At 43.7% G+C, this 24,765-nt stretch overlaps 1 protein-coding gene across 7 annotated transcripts in view; it reads right to left on the reverse strand.

Annotated features, from left to right (window-relative positions):
• The window catches only part of LOC106565103 (plasma membrane calcium-transporting ATPase 1), a 166,397-nt gene that overhangs the window by 66,395 nt on the left and 75,237 nt on the right, over positions 1 to 24,765 (reverse strand). For 5 of the 7 annotated variants that reach the window (XM_014131832.3, XM_045691507.2, XM_014131831.3 and 2 more), the window contains exons 3-8: positions 9,545 to 9,742; positions 9,076 to 9,333; positions 8,379 to 8,504; positions 5,416 to 5,541; positions 3,191 to 3,226; positions 102 to 284 (exon numbers count right to left, since the gene is read on the reverse strand). In XM_014131832.3, coding sequence (XP_013987307.1) covers positions 102 to 284; positions 3,191 to 3,226; positions 5,416 to 5,541; positions 8,379 to 8,504; positions 9,076 to 9,333; positions 9,545 to 9,742 — 927 coding nt within the window. The remainder of the gene's footprint in view (positions 1 to 101; positions 285 to 3,190; positions 3,227 to 5,415; positions 5,542 to 8,378; positions 8,505 to 9,075; positions 9,334 to 9,544; positions 9,743 to 24,765) is intronic. The other 2 variants (XM_014131834.3, XM_045691506.2) reach the window with 1 other exon arrangement.

The raw sequence follows: 24,765 nt of genomic DNA on the forward strand, positions 1-24,765 counted from the left end.
GAGAAAAAATTTTTTTATTTGAATACGGCTGTAACGTATATCGGTTTATGTCCATCTGTGTGTGTGTCCGTGTAAGTGTGTATCTCCGCCTCGGTCCTCACCTGCCTTCCCGATCTGCACGGCCAGTTTGGTGAGTTTGCCCTGCAGCACAGACTTCTCCTTCTTGTTGACCTGAACCTTCTTCACCCGTTTCACCTCCACCTCAGGCTCCTTCTCCTCAGACTCAACCGCCTCGTCACTCTTCAGGGGCTGGATCTCCAGGGCAATGCCGTCCTGGGTCTTAGCTATTGGATAGGGTAAAGGGATGGGGAAAATGGATGGGTGGGATAGAGGGAGGGGGAAAAGGGAAGTGGGATAGAGGGAGGTGGAGTGGGAGGTTGAGCGGAGGGAAGCATTTAGTAGTGGTGTGGGGAAGGTTTGGGGGGGGTTAAGATAGATAGTGATATGAGGTTGAAGATGATTGGTGGTGAGGTTTTGTTGGGTCGTGGAGAGGAGCAGCAACAGTAAGGGGATCAAGGAGGGGTTGGGGTGAAGGGCAGAGAGACACAGAGAGGTTGTGGTTCAGTTACGGTTGGAAGAGAGACAGAGACACAGTCAGTCACCAAACCACCAGACTCAGGTCCTGAACAGTGATCCACTGAAACAACTCCGCAGTGGATCACTTAGATCTCTTTAACCAGAACAAACCCCTTAAGGTGATCAACACTGATGTTATTATGTGTTGTTACCTGTCAGTTTGATGGAGAGTTCAGCAATGTGATGTATTCGTCATTAAAGGAAAATTGGTATTAAAAAAATTAATCGACTGATTGTTTAAGTACTCTTATGCATAAATGAAACATGAAAGAAGGAAGGTATTGGAAAGAGTAAACACATAGCACAGAATTCAGCAGGAAATGCTTGAGATAAAAGGATTTAATGATACAAAACTGATTTAAAGCAGCAATTTAACGATTATACAACTTGTCCCAGAGTCTATGGAGACATTTTTACAGCATTCATATAAAACAGAGAATAGATTCAGAACAAGAGATACAGGTTGTACATTTTACAAATGGTTCCTTGTCGGGGGATTGTCAACTGAACATTTTCACCTCTGCTACAGAGCTCAGTCATGTTTTACATACGCAAATATGAGATTTGCATTTCACCACTTCATCAGCTTAGATTTGCACTGTTTGTTCTCTGGGAGCATTGTGATCTCTGTGTTTCATCTTCATTCTGCCAACAACCTGGCACTGCGACAAGTCACTATATCTATTTTACAGTATAAATAATCCACAATATCTAAGGGTGAGTATAATAAAGGTGATAAAGTAAAGGATGAATAAAGATATCAGTATTCTATGGTAATCAGTGCCTTATGCATTGTTTTGGATTCCATTTGTGGCACATGCAACACTCAACACGAGTCAGTTCACACAAAAGCAGTACATTCACAATCTAGCAGGATCATTTTGTACCGTCTACTTATGTTGTTTTTGCCTTGATAATATGACTTTACATGAGTCCCCCTGTACGGAGCAGAACAGGCCACCAGTCTCAACACAAAACCCATTAGAACAGACCAGAATAAACACAGCCACACACTGACTGGACTGGCAGACGGACGGACTGACTCACGCACAGCACTTACAAACGCAGCACGGACCACGCACCACGACGAAGAAGGGGGGCGAGTGTGTGTCACGAAAAAAAAAACATGTCAACAAACAAAGAAACCGACAAACTGCAAAAAGATACCCAAAAAACCAAGCAGAGCGATACAACCACCACAAAAAGAGAAGGAGGATAAGAAGAGGTAGAAGAGGAGGCTGCAAATCTCCAGAGGTAGTTTTTTTTTTTTGCGAAAGAGAGAGAGACAGAAAGAGAGGTAAACAGTGATAAGAGAGTACGAGACAGCATGAGGTCCTGAGCAACATCCTGGAAAGAGGCAACAGTGAGAGAAATTAAAGAAAAAAGAAACAATAGAGAAACAGAACAGACAACAATCCACAGCCAATTGATACTGTTAGGGTGCAATTCCCACACTGAGCCACTTCCCAGAGCTAATGCAGTCTCCTTAACCCCTCGAGACTCTAGTTCTAGTGTTAGATATTCTAGTATTCTATTATAATTCTGTTAAGATCCCTTCTCTTTTACACTAAGCCCAATCGCTATTACCAAATTCCCAGATCCTTCAAACGTATTTGGAGCATGGTATCATGGGTCCTACAACTCCCATTCCATTACCGCTCTAGAGCCAGAGATGACATCGCGTCCATAAAGCTACACTGGGTTCACTACAATTAAAATATGTAGACATTTTCAGAATATGAATGTTGTGAAGTGAATGCAGGTCAGGTCGACATGTCCCAATTAATTGAATCTTCTCCTGCTCTAGCAATATTTCTCCATGCTAGAAAGGAGAGAAGCTGTTCACTAGTGATAAAGTCCAAGGGTGAGGGGAAAGAGAGGGCAGGAGGGCTGGGGAGGTGTAAGTAGCAGATGCTCAGGCCCTAGGAGGCTGGGGGATGGTAGGGTGTGTGAGGGGGGAGGGGGAGACAAATCTTGGATGAGTTCTGAATGACACGCCACATGGAGGGTGGGAGGGTGAACCCGTCCAGGCCAGGAAAGCTGAAAGAGCTACAACACCCAGGTCCTTTTTTTTATGTATCTGGCCTCTCCACATCTGACGCACGCACACACACATTTAAAAAAAAATAGTATTTTAATTAAACCTTTATTTAACCAGGTCAGTCTTGTTGAGATGAAAATATATGTGGAATGTATCTTTTCAATCTCAACATAGCATGTGAGGATGGTGAAACTTCTAGAACTAACCCTTTTGCAGCTCTGTGAGCGAGATAAAGCTAACCCCATTTAGCTCTATAAGGGATAAAAATCTACTGGAGTTAAATAGCTCTGAATGATATAACTGTAGTCAATAACAGTAATGCTGAACGCTAACCCTAGTTAGCTTAGCGATTGATTGGGTCCTGCTACGGTGGCATTGACGGCCTATCCCCACTTTTCTCTGTGTGCCAGTGGCAGGTGAGAGTTGCATCCTTTCACAGGTAAAGCGAGACGAGAAGAACCTCCCCTTTTCAGCAGGTGGAGGGAAGCGAGAGTGAGAGAGACAGAGTGAGACGGACACGAGACTCCCAGACTGCTGCTGAATGGAGGGGGGAGGGAGGGATGGAGGGGTTACCTTTGTTGCGATTTTCGGGGGGTCCTTGTTTTTTACCTGTTCAGACAGAGAGAGAGAGTGCGGAATGCTGACAACATGGCTTAAAATAAATAAAAAAATCATAAAGCCAAACAGAACAGAAGATCAAAACAATAGAAATTCACATGTGTTGGGGGCTGGAACGGGCCATCAGAGGAGAGAGAGCACTAGTTGGTTTAAGGCTGTAGAGTATAAAGTAGAGCATCCACCCATAGACAGCAGGTCGGTTACTGATGACACTGGGCTCTTGTCTGTTTCAATCAATACATGTGTAACTAAGGGCAGTAAGTTTATACACACACACACACACACACACACACACACACACACACACACACACACACACACACACACACACACACACACACACACACACACACACACACACACACACACACACACACACACACACACACACACACACACACACCATCCATTTACTCATGCCCTGTCTTGACATTCAGGGAAGCAGTCATTTCAGATTGATGTCAGACAGACGAAGAGGCTGCACTGCCGCAGGTTTTTCATCCTTCTGCCTGAGAGTGGTGGTGAAGAATGGGGGGAGGGGTGTATGTGTCAGTTCAAGATGTGTGTAGCCCTGAAAGGGGGGATGCATGTGGAGATAAGCTGTGTGTGCGCGCGTGTGTGTGTGTGTAGCAGTTGTCAGCAAAATGCCCTGAAGCCTCAGTCGGCCAATACTGCCCCCTCATCTACTCTATGAGTAACGGGGGGGGGGGGGGGGGGGTGTGTGTGTGTGTGTGTGTGTGTGTGTGTGTGTGTGTGTGTGTGTGTGTGTACACGTGTTTGACTTTGTGTGTGTATATATACTTGTTTGACTGTCTTTGTGTGTGTGTGTTTGACTGTATTTGTGTGTGTGTGTATGTGTGTGTGAGCATGAAGGGGAAGTGAGGGGGGGGTGTGTGTGTGTGTGTGTGTGTGGTGTGTGTGTGTGTGTGTGTGTGTGTGTGTGTGTGTGTGTGTGTGTGTGTGTGTGTGTGTGTGTGTGTGTGTGTGTGTGTGTGTGAGAGAGAGAGAGACTGTGGAGTGGAGGTGACACAGCACTCTTTCTGTTTCCATCCTCTCTGTACACACCTGTCTCAGAGGAAGACAGCCATTTCAACATCTAGTGTGTGTGCCTGTGTTGCAGCCAGTGTGTGTGTGAATGTGTGTGTGTGTGTATCTTGCCTGTACTTGCTCTGATCTACTTTCCTATAAACCCATAACATTAAGATCATGCAGGTGGCGCTCTGCGGTTTCATGAACAATTGAAATCACAGTCTAATCCTGTGATGACATGAGACGCCAATTGGAATGAGTTGTTGCCTTGCAGCTCCCTCCTCTGAGCAGGCACATTCAGCCCCTTTAGAATGAATGCCTGAAGAACTGAAATCTTAGCAAAAAACTCTTACCAAACAGAAAAGAAGACGTAGCAAAGTGTTAGTACGGAACACACGCTTATTAGAGACCATATTGATAGATACACAGATCAAATGTATTGGGAGGCCTTTGTTGTTTAACGCGATCATATCTATCCACGAGCTTCACCACATCAAGTCCTTCGAGAGGTAGATACATGACAGATGTTGAACACATACAGCGATGCCACCGCTTTAGCTCTTCTCACTTCAGCACCTGTGATGTCCTAGATTTAGTAGGTTAAAGTACAGGTTCTGACAATGGCGTTCCAGTGTAGTTAGAACAGATACGAAAGGGAGGGAGGGATGAAGGAGTGGAGAATGAAAGTCTTTTTTATTTTTCTTCTCGCAGTAAGTCTGTGGTATGGACATAAAATGACCACCCATGAACAGAACCACTTCTGGGAAGGAGTGGTCTAGAAAGGGCATTGGCTTGGATGTGAAATATAACACCAAGGATTCGATAAAATAAGGATAGGACAGCGAAGTCAATGAAACTGAGCATTCAGAATGGAACCTCTGGCCTCCATAGTACAGTGTCTATCATGGCCGTCCCATTCTTCTTTACAACATTCTAGAGTTGAACAGACTGTATAGTTACTCAACCTCCCACCAGAATCTTACCTCAGGGAACCAGCAAACAGAGTACTCACGTAGAAAGACCGAGAGAGCTCGGCAGAAAGAAACACAAAGAAAGGAGACAGCTTGTAAAAAAGCAAGTCACTGACTCTCTGTGAACTGTGACCATGGCGACAAGTGTTTGTCAATTGTTTCCTTTTTTCTCCTTCTCACCTTTCTTGATCTTCTTTTCCTCGTCGCTGTCTCCCGCCCCCAGCAGAGTGAAGATGATTCCAGTCTGGGAGTTGAGACCCACCGCAGACACCACCATTCGGCCTGATCCCTCCATCACATGGGTGCCTGGAGGAGGGAGGGAAGGAAAGAGAAATAGAAAGAAAAAGAGAGAGAGAGAGAGAGAATACTAGCACATAAACAGAAAGGTCATGACTGTGCAACAGTATACTGTATGTATGAATGACTGTACTGTATGTTACTCCATTGTGTCCTCCATTTTCAGTCTCCATATACTACATCACACGCTTTATGTTATCATTAAAGCTAGAATCCTTAGTTGCTACACCAATTTTTGGACTTATAAATTAGTGATATATACCCATTGATTCCTGAAGACTATAACTTATACGTAAATGCCTCATGAGCTTATTTCAACTGTCGTACCCCATCAGAACACGAAGTATAAGATTGTTTTAGACCAATGTTTGTAAACAACGTAAATGTAAACACACTTTGCATAGCATAAAAATATGCTTAAAACTATAATTTGTATATCATGGATGGTCAGCCCTTACATCCATAGCTCTGCCTATGAATTTGAGAGTGGTAACATTTTTTTAGGCCCATCCCACAGCTTTTTACAAAAACAGAAGTGGGATGAAAGCTTTGATAGTTTGAATTGCGGATTCTAGCTTTAAAGGGGCAAAATGGATGTTGCAACTGCATATTACCCCTTTTAAAAGACAAAGTTCCTGCCAGGAATATGTTCCGGGATTCTTCCAACGGCATTGAGGAGTACACTACATCAGTCACTGGCTTTATCAATGAGTGCATCGAGGACGTCGTCCCCACAGTGACTGTACGTTTCTACCCCGACCAAAAGCCATGGATTACAGGCAACATTCGCACTGATCTAAAGGGTAGAGCTGCCGCTTCAAGGAGTGGGACTCTAACCCGGAAAGCTTATAAGAAATCCCACTATGCCCTCAGACGAACCATCAAACAAGCAAAGCTTCAATACAGGACTAAGATCGAATCGTACTACACCAGCTCCGACGCTCGTCGGATGTGGCAGGGCTTGCAAACTATTACAGAGTACAAAGGGAAGCACAGTCAAGAGCTGCCCAGTGACACGAGCCTACCAGACGAGCTAAATAGAGGCAAGTAACACAGAAACATGCATGACAGCATCAGTTGTTCCGACGACAGTGTGATCACGCTCTCCGCAGCCGATGTGAGTAAGACCTTTAAACAGGTCAACATTCACAAGGCTGCAGACGGATTACCAGGACGTGTACCCCGAGCATGCGCTGACAAACTGGCAAGTGTCTTCACTGACATTTTCAACCTCTCCCTGTCTGAGTCTGTAATACCAACATGTTTCAAGCAGACCACCATAGTCCCTGTGCCCAAGAACACCAAGGTAACCTGACTAAATGACTACAGACCCAGGCTACGTCTGTAGCCATGAAATGCTTGAAAAACTGGTCATGGATCACATCAACACCATTATCCCAGTAACCCTAGACCCACTCCAATTTGCATACCACACCAACAGATCCACAGATGATGCAATCTCTATTGCACTCCACACTGCCCTTTCACCCCTGGACAAAAGGAACACCTACGTGAGAATGCTATTCATTGACTACAGCTCAGCGTTCAACACCATAGTGCCCTCAAAACTCATCACTAAGCTAAGGACCCTGGGACTAAACACCTCCCTCTACAACTGGATCCTGGACTTCCTAACATGCTGCCCCCAGGTGGTAAGGGTAGGTAACAACACATCTGCCACGCTGATCCTCAACATGGGGGCCCCTCAGGGGTGCGTGCTCAGTCCCCTCCTGTACTCCTCGTTCACTCATGACTGCACAGCCAGGCACAACTCCAACACCATCATTTAGTTTGCTGATGATACAACAGCCTGATCACCGACAACGATGAGACAGCCTATAGGGAGGTCAGAGACCTGACCATGTGGTGCAAGGACAACAACCTCTCTCTCAATGTGATCAAGACAAAGGTGATAATTGTGAACTATAAGAAAAGGAGGACCGAGCATGCTCCTATTCTCATCGACAGGGCTGTAGTGGAGCAGGTTGAGAGCTTCAAGTTCCTTGGCGTCCACATTACCAACAAACTAACATGGTACACCAAGACAGTCATGAAGAGGGCACGACAAAACCTATTCTCCCTCAAGAGACTGAAAAGATTTGGCATGGGTCCTCAGATCCTAAAAAGATTTTACAGCTGCACCATCGAGAGCATCCTAACGGGTTGCATCAATGCCTGGTATAGCAACTGCTCGGCCTCCGACCACAAGGCACTACAGAGGGTAGTGCGTACGGCCCAGTACATCACCGGGGCCAAGCTTCCTGCCATCCAGGACCTCTATACCAGGTGGTGTCAGAGGAAGGCCCTAAAAATTGTCAAAGACTCCAGCCACCCTAGTCATAGACTGTTCTCTCTGCTACCGCACAGCAAGCAGTACCGGAGTGCCAAGTCTTGGTCCAAGAGGCTTCTAAACAGCTTCTAACCCCAAGCCATAAGACTCCTGAACAGCTAATCAAATGGCTACTCAGACTATTTGCATTGCCCCCCCCCCCCCTCCTCTTATACGCTGCTGCTACCCTCTGTTATTATCTATGCAGTCACTTTGACAACTCTACCTACATTTACATATCACGTCAATTACGTCGACACCGGTGCCTCCGCACATTGACTCTGTACCAGAACCCCCTGTATATAGCAACACTATTTTTATTTACAGCTGCTCTTTAACTATTTGTTATTCTTATCTCTTACTTAATTTTTTGGGTATTTTCTAAGCATTTCACTGTAAGGTCTACAGTGAAATGTAGACCTGTTGTATTCGGCGCATGTGAGAAATACAATTGGATTTGATTTGACTGGGATATTGATTGTCTGATAATAGTGATATTATTAACAGGTGCTCTCACCGGACAGCAGCATGGGGTCCTTCTCCAGTGACTTCCTGACTTGGTCTGATTCGCCGGTCAGAGAGCTCTCATCGATCTTCAGGTCGTTGCCCTGGATCAGGATACCATCAGCTGGCAGCAGGTCACCTAGGAAACAGTTACACAGTTAAACGACTGTGATATACAACGTCTCACCATATACCCTACCTTGGTGCATTTGGTCAATGTGTTACCTCATTATATTGGTTCACTGTATCCTGTCTGGCAATATTACAGAATGTTTCATTCAACCTATATCGCTCACCGCGTTTTAACCGCACCCTGTCTCACCGCGTTTTAACCGCACCCTGTCTCACCGCGTTTTAACCGCACCCTGTCTCACCGCGTTTTAACCGCACCCTGTCTCACCGCGTTTTAACGGAACCCTGTCTCAGCGCGTTTTAACAAAACCCTGTCTGTCTCAGCGCGTTTTAACAAAACCCTGTCTGTCTCAGCGCGTTTTAACAAAACCCTGTCTGTCTCAGCGCGTTTTAACAAAACCCTGTCTGTCTCAGCGCGTTTTAACAAAACCTTGTCTGTCTCAGCGCGTTTTAACAAAACCCTGTCTGTCTCACCGCGTTTTAACAAAACCCTGTCTCACCATATTTGATCTGGGTGATGTCTTACCTTGTTTTATCTGAACCATGTTTTACCGCATTTTAAATGAACCATGTCTTACCATATTTGATCTGGGCGATGTCTCCTGTCACCAGTTCGGACACGGGGATCTGGATGACCTGGCCCTTGCGGATGACGGTGAACTTCTGCTCCTGCTCGATGCGGTTCTGCAGCCCACGGAACTGCTTCTCCTTGCTCCAGTCGTTAAAAGCTGTCACCAAGACAACGATTGCCACGGAGAACAAGATGGCGGCACCCTCGATCCAGCCCGCCTGCGCCTCCCCCTCATCCTCCACTCCCGACGCTGTCTCACCACACACTGGGGAAACCAGGACACAACCACGATTAATAACAACAGACCAAAACACAACCAGGTCAGTGGAATAGAGCTGAAACACCACCAGGTCAATAGAACAGGAACAAAACACGACCAAGTGAATAATACAGGACCAAAACTTTTACAAACTCCCAAAAACCCTCTTCATTATCCCACCTGTCCTAACTGCCCCGGGTTAGGGTGTACTACTCACGCTCGCTATCTCCCCCAGGGGGGTGGTAGAAGGACAGGCCCAGGGAGATTACGGCAGCAATCTCCAGGATGATGAGAGTAACATCCTGTAGGGCCTCCCACACCAGCGCCAGGAAGGACTTAGGCTTTTTAGGAGGGATGAAGTTCTTCCCAAATGCCGCGTGGCGCTTCTCCAGATCCACTGGGTTACCAGACAGACCTGAGAGAGGGAGGAGGAGGAGAGGGAAGAAAAGGAGGAGGAAGGAGAAGAGACAGTTAATAGAGTGACCAGTTATCACAGAAATGCATATAACGAGATCAAAACACTATAAAGGTATGAAAACATATGCCAATCCGTCAGGGTTAGAAGTCTTTAGGGTATTCTATAGGAAGTGGTGTAATGTACTTAAGTGAAAATACTTTAAACTTTTACTTTACTACATTCCTAAAGAAAATAATGTACTTTTGACTCAATCCATTTTCCTTGACACCCAAAAGTACAGGACAGGAAAATGGTCCAATTCACACTCTTCTCAAGAGAACATCCCTGGTCATCTCCACTGCCTCTTATCTGGGGGACTCACTAAACACAAATGCATTGTTTGTAAATGATGTCTGAGTGTAGGAGGGTGCCCCTGGCTAACTGTAAATAAAATAAAAAATAAAATTGTACCATCTGGTTTGCTTAATATAAGGAATTTGAAATTATTTATACTTTTACTTTTGATACTTAGGTATATTTAGCAATTACATTTTTATACTTAAGTATATTTAAAACCAAATACTTTTAGAATTTTACTCAAGTAGTATTTTACTTTTACTTAAGTCATTTTCTATTAAGACATCTTTACTTTTACTCAAGTATGACAATTGGGTACTTTTGCAACCACTGTCTATAGGTTGCTGTATAAGCCTCGGTACAAATGTCTAAACTGACTTTTGTAGTGAAACGTCTACATCACCCTTTCTTTATCTGAGGATAAACATGACAACAATGGCTGTTGCCATACCAAACAGAACCAAGTAGAGCTGACAGTTCAAACACACCCATCTACACCCCATGTCAGCCTCCCGCTGCTGACACAAGCTGCTAGACAACCACTGCCAAAGACTTTGAATTTCAGTTGGACAAAACCATACATCTACATAATTTGGTATTGTCCTATTAAGACAAAAATAGATGTAAAACATTGAGTAAGATATCACCTCATGGAAATCTTGTGATTCAGAACTGTTGCAAATAAATCTAGAAAACTGCAATAAAAAATACAAAAAGAGGTCAGTCAATGAGAACCCATGAGGCATTTGAAATTATCACAAGGGTGTTGAACTCATTGGGCGCATCCCAAAATGGCAAGCTACTCCCTATGAAGTGCACTACTTTTGACCAGGGACCATAGGGAATCGGGTGTCATTCAGGATGTAGCGGTCATGACTGTTTCCTGTCCTCTGGGATTGAATGTCGGAAGGATCAGACAGTGAATCAATTATGCTCTAGTCATTCCCACATTGGTCCAGGATTTAACCACTCTCCCTGCTTCGTTCAATCTTTTACTCAGCAGCTTTACACTATGTCCTTGTTGTATCAATCTCCCTCATGTAGTTCAAGGTGTATTCAAATAGATCCGACACTGAGATGTGGCTAGCTATGGATAACCGGAGTGTGTAACTGGTGAGGTGTATAGGATACATAGATAGTGTGCTGTACTAACAGTTATACAAGATCAATAAGTTCAGAACACATTTAGTATTGACATGGCTAGTTAGGGTAGTGCATGACTGGTGAGTAGATCCACAACTAAAGACAGCTAGTTCTGCTAACATGCTGATCTATTACAATACATTGAATGCTGATATGCAGAACTGTAGTTAGCTATGCTAACCGGATAAATGTGAGAAGCAGCTGGATAAGCAAAATACAGTACACAGAGTCCCAGCCCTCTACGACAGATGCCCCTTAAAACCACCATCATATTGCTTTCCCGCTACTGTGAGCCAGCTGGACAACCGGAGGAGGGAGGGACGGAGGGAGAGAGGGGGGCAGGGGGTGGGTGAGGCAGTAGGGAAGAAAGGCAGAAGGTGAGGGAAGTGTAAGGGGGGGGGGGGAGGGGCTGTCTTGTGTTGCTAAAAACAGCTGGACGCAATGACATCACACCCCAAAAAAATATGTTTTTACGCAAAAACCTTGAGTGTCAAATAAAAATGTAGTGGTTGAAGTCTTTCCATTAACCATTCAGGCAAATTGCATATGAATACATTGTCAACAGCCTGTATACCCTCCCACCTATCTGTTTCATGTCTCAGGAAGACAGTAAAAGCAGCATGGATAGAAATGAACTAATTGAGTAATATTTGCCATATTCTAATCATTTTCATGTGCCAGTGTATCCCCCCGGGCCGTGCCATGGTGAAACTTGCACTCCTGTAGATCTGAAATAATTTGATGACGAAACTTGCATCCAGCCAACCAGAAAATCAAGATGAAGCAATTCAGGCATTCTTGAAAAGCTGCAAAGAAGCATTCTTTTTATAGTTTAAAAATAGATTTAGCAAGCAGTAGGAATTTAGAATTAAAATGGGGAGTTCAAAAAACATCGTTCCCATTATGATTTTTCACAATAAAAGGAAGGTCAGCAAAATAAAAATTCACCTGTCGAACAGATCTTTAGAACATTTCTCCGATAGTTGCCGTTACCATTAAACATGTCACAATGCTTTTTTTGTGACATTGCTTTTGTCAAGTAAACGTGGGTCAATGGAAATCTGCCTATTATTTTGATACAGCAACCTCCAATAGCTAGCAGAGAACCTTCTCTGAATTTACAGTACCAGTCAAAAGCTGACACACCTACTCATTTGAGGGTTTTTCTTTATTTTTACCATTTTCTACATTGTAGAATAATAGTGAAGACATCAAAACTATGAAATAACACATATGGAATCATGTAGTAACCAAAAGAAGTGTTAAACAAATCAAAATATACATTTTTAATTGAGATTCTTCATAGTAGCCACCCTTTGCCTTGACAGCTTTGCACACTCTTGCTTGGCATTCTCGCAACCTGCATGTGGTAGTCACCTGGAATGCATTTCAATTAGCAGGTGTGCCTTGTAAAAAGTTAATTTGTGGAATTTCTTCCCTTCTTAGTGCATTTGAGCCAATCAGTTGTGTTGTGACAAGTTAGGGGTGGTATACAAAAGATAGCCCTATTTGGTTAAAGACCAAGTCCATATTATGGCAATAACAGCTCAAATAAGCAAAGAGAAACGACAGTCCATCATTACTTTAAGACATGAAGGTCAGTCAATTTGGAAAATTTCATGGTCGAATTGCTGCAAAGAAACCACTTCTAAAGGACACCAATAAGAAGAAGAGACTTGCTTGGGCCAAGAAACTTGAGCAATGGACAATAGACCAGTGGAAATCTGTCCTTTGGTCTGATGAGTCCAAATTTGAGATTTTTGGTTCCAACCACTGTGTCTTTGTGAGACACAGAGCAGGTGAACGGATGAACTCTGCCTGTGTGGTTCCCACCGTGAAGCATGGAGGAGGTGTGATGGTGCTTTGCTGGTGACACTGTCTGTTATTTATTTAGAATTCAAAAGGCACACTTAACCAGCATGGCAACTTCCAGGTGAAGTTGGTTGAGAGAATGCCAAGAGTGTGCGAAGCTGCCATCAAGGCAAAGGCTGGCTACTTTGAAGAAACTCAAATATATTATATATTTAGATTTGTTTAACACTTTTTTGGTTACTAAATGATTCCATGTGTGTTATTTTATAGTTGTGATGTCTTCACTATTATTCTACAATGTAGAATATAGTACAAATAAATAAAAAACCTTGAATGAGTAGGTGTGTCCAAACTTTGGACTGGTACTGTATATTAATGATTTCACATAGAATGGAGCAGGTATGGTAGGGAGCATAGAGGCAAAGAGATGGGATTTTCGTTGTAAAATGCACCTGAAGATTTTATTTAGCAGAGTTCAAACTGTCATGTAAAGCATTGCTATCCTGTTGTCTACTATAATAAAATAAATATCTAACATTACTTCATGCTTTGGGGCTCATTTAGTATTTAGTAGCCTATGCATAATTGATTGAGAAATACCACAGCCCTAAAGTGAACAGTTGAAATTAATCAAGACAGCTGATAGGATTCGATAAAAAGTTAGAGATCATGTTACATTTCAAAAAATGAATTAGACAGTATGTAACACACTGATAACTTAGATGTCAATCAACTATGGAACAACATTGTTTCATTTAGTGACCGGTGTGTTAGAACAGTTTACGTTTTATTAAACAAAGACAAATTACAAACCATGTCTTCGTAGGTTTTGCATATTGACATGCATTTCTGATTTGTAAGGCTACACATCAGCATGGTGTGTGTTGACAAAATGTGTCTGCCAAGTAGAAGTCTCCTTTTGACTGTCACTACGTATACTATAGACCTAAATGACTTACATCTAGTAGCATAATACAAAGGTTATAATTGGAATATACACAATTTACGGTTATTGTAGAAGATATTAAAACTGTACAAGAAGCAAACATTGGGTGACTTGATGACAGCGATTGTTTTCCATGCCCTCCTCCGTCGATGCTACTTGTTCAGCCTAGAAAGTGGACAGCTGAGGTCCTCTAAAAGAGAAGATAGGCTAGAATAAGATGTTGTCATGACTTTGCACCTTTGGGTGAGGGTCATAAAACCCCCCCTCTCTCTCTTCCCCTCAGCAGTTTATGACCCCCCCATGAATACCGAAACTCTCCCTCTCCACTCTATAGAATGGGCTTTGCAACAAATCCTTTGTAACCACAGAGAGAGACTTTGTAATACAGTAACATAAAAAGGTTGGGGAATGGAACAATCTATCCAACCAGTTGAAAGTGTCCATTGGTACTTAAAGTATATGTCAGATCAGTTGTTGTCTGGGACATTATATTTGATGATAGGACGACATAAATTGTATCTTGGAAAGTCTACACATTCTAGTCTACACATTCTAGTCAGATTCACATGGAATTGTTGTGCAATTTAAATGTTTAAATATGAAACTATTTGTGAAAAGATAAAATGTCATTTTAGCCTTCTAAATGAGAGAATTGTTTTCATAAGTCATTTATGCTCATTCAGGGGCCACGCCCAAGTGAACAGACATTGGTTGGAGAGGGATGAAACACGCCCTTCTCTTCCCCAGTATAAAGCCCCCGTGACCCAATTCACATCAGACTAAGCAAACCCCAGCGTGAGCTGTGGTTGCGAATGGTTAAGACCCCTACAAACGATATGACTAGAAAACCATCCCACGTGGAGCATTGGCTACATGGCTGGAAATTGTCAAACTCAGACTTTCGATTCACTACAGAATGAGTGAGAAATTCTAGACGACATGAATTACTAGACTGCAGCTAGAAAATACATAAACCTAGGCTGAGAATACCGACAACCGCCGAAGCAACTATTCCATGAGAACATTTCTGAATGGTACTCTGAAGTATCCATTCTAAACATCTACAACCACGAAAGACTGACTTCAATAAAAGTTAATCAGAGACTCTGATGAACCCAACAGGATGATCGAGGATTCCAACACAAGACAACAACGACATACGGGCGTAAATATAAATTGTAATTTCTTTTCGAATGAGCGGCCATTCACAGGCAAAGGATTAGCATTTCAATGAATAAAATTATAGACTGTGTGTAATGAATCCATTTGTCTTTCCCGCTCTCTCAGTCCCACCCCTTTCCCTTTGTCTACCAAGCTTTCATATCGGATTAGCCCACTAGGGACTTTTCCATCATTGTTAGTAACCAATACAGTGGGGGGGGGAAAAGTATTTGATTCCCTGCTGATTTTGTACGTTTGCCCACTGACAAAGAAATGATCAGTCTATAATTTTAACAGTAGGTTTATTTGAACAGTGAGAGACAGAATAACAACAAAAAAGTCCAGAAAAACGCATGTCAAAAATGTTATAAAATGATTTGCATTTTAATGAGGGAAATAAGTATTTGACCCCTCTGCAAAACATGACTTAGTACTTGGTGGCAAAACCCTTGTTGGCAATCACAGAGATCAGACGTTTCTTGTAGTTGGCCACCAGGGTTGCACACATCTCAGGAGGGATTTTGTCCCACTCCTCTTTGCAGATCTTCTCCAAGTCATTAAGGTTTCGAAGCTGACGTTTGGCAACTCGAACCTTCAGCTCCCTCCACAGATTTTCTATGAGATTAAGGTCTGGAGACTGGCTAGGCCACTCCAGGACCTTAATGTGCTTCTTCTTGAGCCACTCCTTTGTTGCCTTGGCCGTGTGTTTTGGGTCATTGTCATGCTGGAATACCCATCCACGACCCATTTTCAATGCCCTGGCTGAGGGAAGGAGGTTCCCAACCAAGATTTGACGGTACATGGCCCCGTCCATCATCCCTTTGATGCGGTGAAGTTGTCCTGTCCCCTTAGCCGAAAAACACCCCCAAAGCATAATGATTCCACCTCCATGTTTGACGGTGGAGATGGTGTTCTTGGGGTCATAGGCAGCATTCCTCCTCCTCCAAACACGGTGAGTTGAGTTGATGTCAAAGAGCTCCATTTTGGTCTCATCTGACCACAACACTTTCACCAGTTGTCCTCTGAGTCATTCAGATGTTCATTGGCAAACTTCAGACTGAAATCGGGCGCTGCAGGATTTCAGTCCTTCACGGCGGGGTGTTACCAATTGTTTTCTTGGTGACTATGGTCCCAGCTGCCTTGAGATAATTGACAAGCTCCTCCCGTGTAGTTCTGGGCTGATTCCTCACCGTTCTCATGATCATTGCAACTCCACGAGGTGAGATCTTGCATGGAGCCCCAGGCCGAGGGATATTGACAGTTCTTTTGTGTTTCTTCCATTTGCGAATAATCGCACCAAATGTTGTCACCTTCTCACCAAGCTGCTTGGCGATGGTCTTGTAGCCCATTCCAGCCTTGTGTAGGTCTACAATCTTGTCCCTGACATCCTTGGAGAGCTCTTTGGTCTTGGCCATGGTGGAGAGTTTGGAATCCGATTAATTGATTGCTTCTGTGGACAGGTGTCTTTTTTACAGGTAGCAAGCTGCGGTTAGGAGCACTCCCTTTAAGAGTGTGCTCCTAATCTCAGCTCGTTACCTGTATAAAAGACACCTGGGAGCCAGAAATCTTTCTGATTGAGAGGGGGTCAAATACTTATTTCCCTCATTAAAATGCAAATCAATTTATAACATTTCTGACATGCGTTTTTCTGGATAGTTTTGTTGTTATTCTGTCTCTCACTGTTCAAATAAACCTACCATTAAAATTATAGACTGATCCTTTCTCTGTCAGTGGGCAAACATACAAAATCAGCAGGGGATCAAATACGTTTTTCCCCCACTGTATCTACTGTTTGTTTTTATGTATTTCTGTGATTATTTAGTTAGTTAGTAAATAAATAATTAAGCCAATTTGTATATTGCTGATTCACAATTAATGCTAGGGTTCGTGCAGATAACCAAGAATTTTACAACCTTCAGATGAGACTGATAGAAGGTAACAATTCATAATGATGAATGGAAGACTAATTGATAAGATATGAAAATATCTGAAGTGTCGATTCGGGAAATAGAGAAAAAAAAAATCCCGTGCTGCTCCGACTTCCTAGTTAAAGTTTACATGATTAGTTTAATCGCGTACTAAAAATTACACAGAGAATTGATTTGATAAAATTACAGTCTTCACATTTAAGGATAGTAAAGACACGACAATGTCTACCATGGGACATTTGTCAGACTTGAACGGTCATTTGATCATCATCAACATCATTAAAAACAGTGGTATATTTACACAATTTAATAACATATCAAATTTCATAGGAAACATTATACCCTTCATATATAATGGATATGTTTGAGGATTCTCCATGACTTTCTAGTAACTAAAGACAATAGAAATAGCTGTTTATATCAAATAAACACACAATTCAATAATACGTGATTATAATAGACCATTTGCATTCTGTTTAGATAGTTTCAAAAAGCTTAAGCCTACTATACTTACACAGCCTTCCAGATGCATGCCCACTGATAAGGCTGTAACTGCAACTCCTTCATGGTTAAATGATCTATCTTGAATGGAAAAAAACTATCTACAATAACCCAAATATTAATACATTAATTTAACAAGCTGTTAATGGCACAGCAAGCTAATGACACAATCATGAATACGCCGGTGGTTTCAAATAAAGCTATCTTAACATCACTACTCACACAAAGGTTCTCTCTTCCTATCTGATCAACTCTCACCATCTACACCAGAGACGACACAGACATTGTCAGCTATCGTGACAAATGCATGTGAGGACTCTGTTGATATGGCACTCTCACTCCTTCCTGTTGGAGGGAGTGATACTGAAGAGTCCACCGCAGGGAGCTAGTGTGCACTGATGTCTCGCTAGCGGGTTGGGGGGCAGTGTTCAGAGGCATGACAGCGAGCGGACGCTGGAGCCCCCCATTGTCCCGTGTGGCTCAGTTGGTAGAGCATGGTGTTTGCAACGCCAGGGTTGTGGGTTCGATTCCCACGGGGGACCAGTACGGAGAAGGAAAAAAAAAGAAATTGATGCATTCACTACTGTAAGTCGCTCTGGATAAGAGCGTCTGCTAAATGACGTAAAATGTAAACGTTAAAAAAATGGAGTGGCAAGCACATCAATGTGCTGGAGCTCAGGGCGGTTCACCTGGCACTCCAACAGTTCCTGCAAGGGAAGCATGGAAGGGAAGCATGTCCTGGTCAGATCAGACAACAACACGGTAGTGGCATATATCAATTACCATGGCGGACTGAGATCACGGCACCTCCACAAAATGGCTTGCGAGCTCTTGCTGTGGGCTTAGATCCCGGTTAACGCACATCCCCGGGGTCTTGAACCGGGTGGGTAGCGAACATGCTTTCGAGAAATGGCCCGCTGAAGGAGGACTGGAGTCTACACCCTCAGTTGGTGTTAGAGCTGTGGGAGAGGGCAGGTGGACCTGTTTGCATTCATTGTCCCAGCTGGTTGTCGATGTCGGACAACAAGATCTTAACTACTTGAATCAGAAATGATAAATTAGGGTTGATCTGAAAACCTATAGGACAGTAGATCTCCAGGATGAGGGTTGGGCAGCCCTGCTCTACGCCCTCTGGGTTTGGACGTCCTCGCTCACGATTGGCCAGCAACAAAACTTTGTGTTCCCACCATATCCCCTGATCACAGCTATGCTAGACAGGGTCAGCTTGAAGGGCCACCGGCGGCTCTTGATAGCCAGATACTGCTCTCCAGGTTTATGAAGGGAGTTAGACGTCTGTGTCTAGTAAAGGCCCCTTTGGTGCGAAACTGAGACCTTGAAGTGGTGCTGTCAGCACTTGCTAGGCTACCTTTTGAGCCCCTGTGGTTAGTGTCTTTGAAGCACTGATCCATAAAGGTGGCATTTCTGTTGGCTATTACCTCTACTAAGAGGCTTAGTGAACTTCATGCTCATTCAGTGAGCGCTGAGTGTTTCCGAATGGGTGCAGACAAGTGGAGTGTTATCCTCCGGCCTAGCCCCTCTTTCATGTCAAAGGTCCTGTCTGACAGACATGTGAACCGGCCCTCGCATTTATCCGCATACACACCTTCCATGGCTGCAAGTGCGCTGGGTTTTTACCAAAGTTTGCTGTGCCCGGTGAAGGCACTTGACACTTACGTTACACGGACTAAGACAATACGACAGTCGGATCAGCTGTTCATATGTTATGGTCAGAGAGTTCTGGGGAAGAGCCTATCGAAAACAGATACTCTCACATTGGATTGTGGACACTATTACTACAGCATATCATCTGGCTGGCCGGCCTTTACCGTCTGCTGTAGTGGCGCATTCTACTAGAGGAGTAAGTACATCATGGGAACTGCCCTGAGGAGTTTCCCTTGATGAAATTTGTGCCTCGGCCAGTTGGGCGTCGTCTAGCACTTTTGCTAAGTACTATTGAGTCAATGGTGTTGTCGCGGACCAGGTCAGGATGGCTGTGTTGGGTGTTGCCTCCACTTTCTTAGAGGGGGATGGAGGGACACAGCAACCATGACTGACTGAGCTCAGTCCTACAAGATTTTGCTTGTCTGGCCATGCCTAGTTCACGATTAATCCGGTATTGTAATACCATATTGGAGTGATCCAATACAGACGACACAATCGCAATCACACTGCCCTAACCCATCTGGACAAGAGGAATACCTATGTAAGAATGCTGTTCATCGTCTACAGCTCAGCATTTAACACCATAGTACCCTCCAAACTCATCATTAAGCTTGAGACCCTGGGTCTTGACCTCGCCATGTGCAACTGGGTCCTGGACTTCCTGACAGGCCGCCCCCAGGTGGTGAGGGTAGGAAACAACATCTCCACCCCGCTGATCCTCAACACTGGGGCCCCACAAGGGTGTGTTCTCAGCCCTCTCCTGTACTCCCTGTTCACCCATGACTGCGTGGTTATGCACGCCTCCAACTAAATCATCAAGTTTGCAGACGACACTACAGTGGTAGGCTTGACTACCAACAACGACAAGACGGCCTGCAGGGAGGAGGTGAGGGCCCTCGGAGTGTGGTGTCAGGAAAATAACCTCACACTCAATGTCAACAAAAGAAAGGAGATGATCGTGGACTTCAGGAAACAGCAGAGGGAGCAGCCCCCTATCCACATCGATGGGACAGTAGTGGAGAAGGTGGAAAGTTTTAAGTTCCGTGGCGTACATAACACAAACAAACTGAAAATGTTCCACCGACACAGACAGCGTGGTGAAGAAGGCGCAGCAGCGCCTCTTCAACCTCAGGAGGCTGAATAAATTCGGCTTGTCACCAAAAACACTCAAACTTTTACAGATGCACAATCGAGAGCGTCCTGTCGGGCTGTATCACCGCCTGGTACGGTAACTCTTCCGCCCACAACCGTAAGGCTCTCCAGAGGGTAGTGAGGTCTGCACAACGCATCACCGGGGGCAAACTACCTGCCCTCCAAGACACCTACAGCACCAGATGTCACAGGAAGGCCAAAAAGATCATCAAGGACAACAACCACCCGAGCCACTGTGTGTTCACCACGCTATCATCCAGAAGGTGAGGTCAGTACAGCTGCATCAAACCGGGGACCGAGAGACTGAAAAACAGCTTCTATCTCAAAGCCATCAGACTGTTAAACAGCCATCACTAACATTGAGTGGCTGCTGCCAACTTACTGACTCATCTCTAGCCACATGAATAATAAAACATTGGATGTAATAAATGTATCCCTAGCCATTTGAAACAATGCCACTTTATATAATGTTTACATACCCTACATTACTCATCTCATATGTATATACTGTACTCTATACCATCTACTGTATCTTGCCTATGCCGTTCAGCCATCGCTCATCCATATATTTTTATGTACATATTCTTATTCATTCCTTTACACTTGTGCGTATAAGGTAGTTGTGAAATTGTTCGATTAGTTGTTAGATATTACTGCATGGTCGGAACTAGAAGCACAAGCATTTCGCTACACTCGAATTAACATCTGCTAACCATGTGTATGTGACAGATAACATTTTATTTTATTAGATCCAATATAGTGCTACATAACGAAGGTTACGTATGTAACTACGGTTATGTGAGCTATTGGATCACTCCAATCTACGGCGTCTCGAAAAAGGACATGAGGTGGGAGTCGTGCTGCGGAAGCTATTTAAGGGGGGTCAGCCGCAGCACTGCCTGGTACACTTACTCGGAATGTATCCTGCCGAGTGGAATGATGCCATATTGGACTGATCCAATAGCTCACATAACCGTGGTTACATACGTAACCTACGTTTCTATTTGTTTGTTCCTTACCATGCAACTATCGAACCGCGAGAGTTCCTGTTTTGAGGAGGACGAGTCTAAATTGCATTTCACTATTCGTTTTACACAAACAATTGTAAATATTCAGTAATAAAACTGCCAATTGTTAATTTTGTATTTAAAAGTACTGATGATGGGTGTACTGTTGCTTGTGTGTGTTGTGTCCGTGTGCTTACTGTGACTGTCACCCTAATATTAGCCACTAGGTAGCTACTTCCGACGCGTTGCAGGACAAGTAGTGCTTGGCAAGAGGGAGCGAAGGACACTGTATCCCGGTGTTGTTGCCGTTCATGCCCTCCACATTGAATAGACTGCATGTATGTATCAAAGTGACATCTAGATGGTTATCAATTAGTAATTTCTTGTTTAGGTTCCTATCCTTCCTAAAGCCATGGCTACAGCTACCGCCGGCCACACCATGATAAAGCTGCCCAGTGGGAAGGTTGGCAAGGACCTCGATACAAACACCGGTGCACTGGTCGCCATGTTAGCTACCGCCAGCAATACAGATTCCCAGGCACCTCAATACAACCTAGACATTCGCACCGATTTATTGACTCGTCATGCAGTCCAAATCAGCCACGCAAAATGGTCTTGAGTGGCAACAAATCTGCCCAATTAGCTGATTCCATACACCCACTTCTTTCGACACACCCACTCATCCATACGCCGGTCACCACATTGGCTTGCAGCTACCCATAGTTCCTTAACAACCCTACCAGACTGATAACCGTGTAGCAAACATCCATGTAAGCTCACGAGATCAGGTGGCTTGTGAGGCTAGAGGAAGAATGTACTGTGGCCAAATAAAATAAGGAAAAAGAGATAAGAAAAAAAGCCCCAAAACAAAGCACCGCTGCCAAGCGCTCTCCGGTTGGCTATCTGTCAGGATCTGAGTCTAGTCTGGAGATTGGGTGCTATCAGAAGTGACAGAGTATTGTCTGTGGACACTGGCTGTCTGCCTAGAGTCCTGTTCTGTTAGTCTGGCCTCCCAGTTACCATGATAAATGTGAAGCGTTGCTGTCACTTTTTTGTCCCTCTAATTTCCATGGGCAGTAATACAGGAGCAGGTGCAGAGGGAGGAGAGAGGGAGGGAGGGGTCGGTGGAGAGGAAGTGGAAAAAAGAGCTATAGAGGAAGCCATATGGAAAGAAAGAAAGAAAGCGAGAGAGGAAAACTGAAAGGAAATCCATCTTGCCACAGCCTGACAGAAAATACATACAAGACAACTGTCGTTCAGCGAAGTCGAGGGGTTATGGGATGGCAGCCACAGACGGGGACAATGAATAATTTGGGAGAAGTTGCCGTGGAAAACAGAAGAAGCGATTGATGAGGTGTCTGGGATGTCAGGGGCATCGTCTGCACACATCAGACAAACATGACACAGCGACGTGTTGTCAGGCTAGGCAAAAACCACACTTTTACAGTCTGAAGTTGCCAGGTTGAGGCAAAATCACCATTTATAGCCTTTTTAAAAATATACATTTTTTACATTTAACCTTTATTTAACTAGACAAGTCAGTTAAGAACAAATTCTTATTTACAATGACGGCCTACCCCGGACGACACTGGGCCAATTGTGCGCCGCCCTATGGGTCTCCCAATCACTGCTGGATGTGATGCAGCCTGGATTCAAACCAAGGACTGTAGTGACGCCTCTTGGAATTGAGATGCTGAGCCACTCGGGAGCCCAAATAGTCTGAGGCTAAAATAAATAAATAGGTGTTTTATTTGTCACACACCAGATAGGTGCAGTCAAACACCTTTATAGTCTTGGGTTGCCAGTTTGGGTACAAATCTCTTAGTGATCTTTTAACAGGGTATTATGTGGAATAATGTATTTCTGCGGATGAAACATCATTTCTCTGAGTAGAAGAACACATATTTCTGTGAGTAGCCCAAAACATAAAATCAAAGCACAAACTACTTATCAAGCAGCATGGCCACATATTGATTACATGGGTTTCTGTTGAAATGTGTACTATTATTTGCTCACTTTGCGTTTTATGGGAACACATGCCTTCTCCTGACACTTGCTAGTGGCAGCAGATTTGCAGAGGAATGCGCTGTGAATGTAAAGATGACGACGTCAGACTTTCCCTTCAGAAAGGGGAAAATGGATCGAGTTGATGAGATTATTCTCTGTAGTTTATAGCTTCCAAACGCAACTCTGGACCTCGAAGCCAGTTCCACTGCTTTTTATTTTATTTTTGTACTCCAATCAGGGACTGATTTAGACCTGGGACACCAGGTGTGTGCAATTCATTATCAGGTAGAACAGAACCAGCAGGCTCTGAACCTCGTAAGGTAAGAGTTGAATACCCAGGGGCCCAGTTTCTCGATAGCAATGGAATTTAGGCTTGTTTTAGGAGTGTTTAGGCTTGTTTTAGGAGTGTTTTAACGATACATCTTTCCTACAACGGACAAATATTTAACATGCGTTTCTCAAAACACCACGTAGAGAGAACGGTCGCTACGGCATTGTTGGAGCATGTGTCGATACACAGTTGAAGTTGGAAGTTTACATACACTTAGGTTGGAGTCACTAAAACTCGTTTTTCAACCACTCCACAAATTTCTTGTCATCAAACTAGTTTTGGCAAGTCGGTTAGGACATCTACTTTGTGCATGAAACAAGTCATTTTTCCAACATTTATTTACAGACAGATTATTTCACTTAATCACAATTCCAGTCGGTCAGAAGTTTACATACACTAAGTTGACTGTGCGATTAAACAGCTTGGAAAATTCCAGAAAATGATGTCATGGCTTTAGAAGCGTGTTCCTGTAGTAATAGGCTAATTGAGGTAGAAAAATTATGTGGATATATTTAAGCAACATCTCAAGACATCAGTCAGGAAGTTAAAGCTTGGTCGCAAATGGGTCTTCCAAATGGACAATGACCCCAAGCAAACTTCCAAAGTTGTTGCAAAATGGCTTTAGGACAACAAATTCAAGGTATTGGAGTGGCCATCACAAAGCTCTGACCTCAGTCCTATAGAAAATATGTGGACAGAACTGAAAAAGCGTGTGTGAGCAAGGAGGCCTACAAACCTGACTCAGTTACACCAGCTCTGTTAGGAGGAATGGGCCAACATTCACCCAACTTATTGTGGGAAGCTTGTGGAAGGCTACCCAAAACGTTTGACCCAAGTTAAACAATTTAAAGGCAATGCTACCAAATACTAATTGAGTGTATGTAAACTTCTGACCCACTGGAAATGTGATGAAGGAAATAAAAGCTGAAATAAATCACTCTCTACTATTATTCTGAAATTTCACATTCTTAAAATTAAGTGGTGTACATAAATGACCTAAAACAGGCCATTTTTACAAGGATTAAATGTCAGAA

Source organism: Salmo salar, chromosome 12, assembly GCF_965601325.2.
Source record: "Salmo salar chromosome 12, fSalSal1, whole genome shotgun sequence".
NCBI classification, from domain to species: domain Eukaryota; kingdom Metazoa; phylum Chordata; class Actinopteri; order Salmoniformes; family Salmonidae; genus Salmo; species Salmo salar.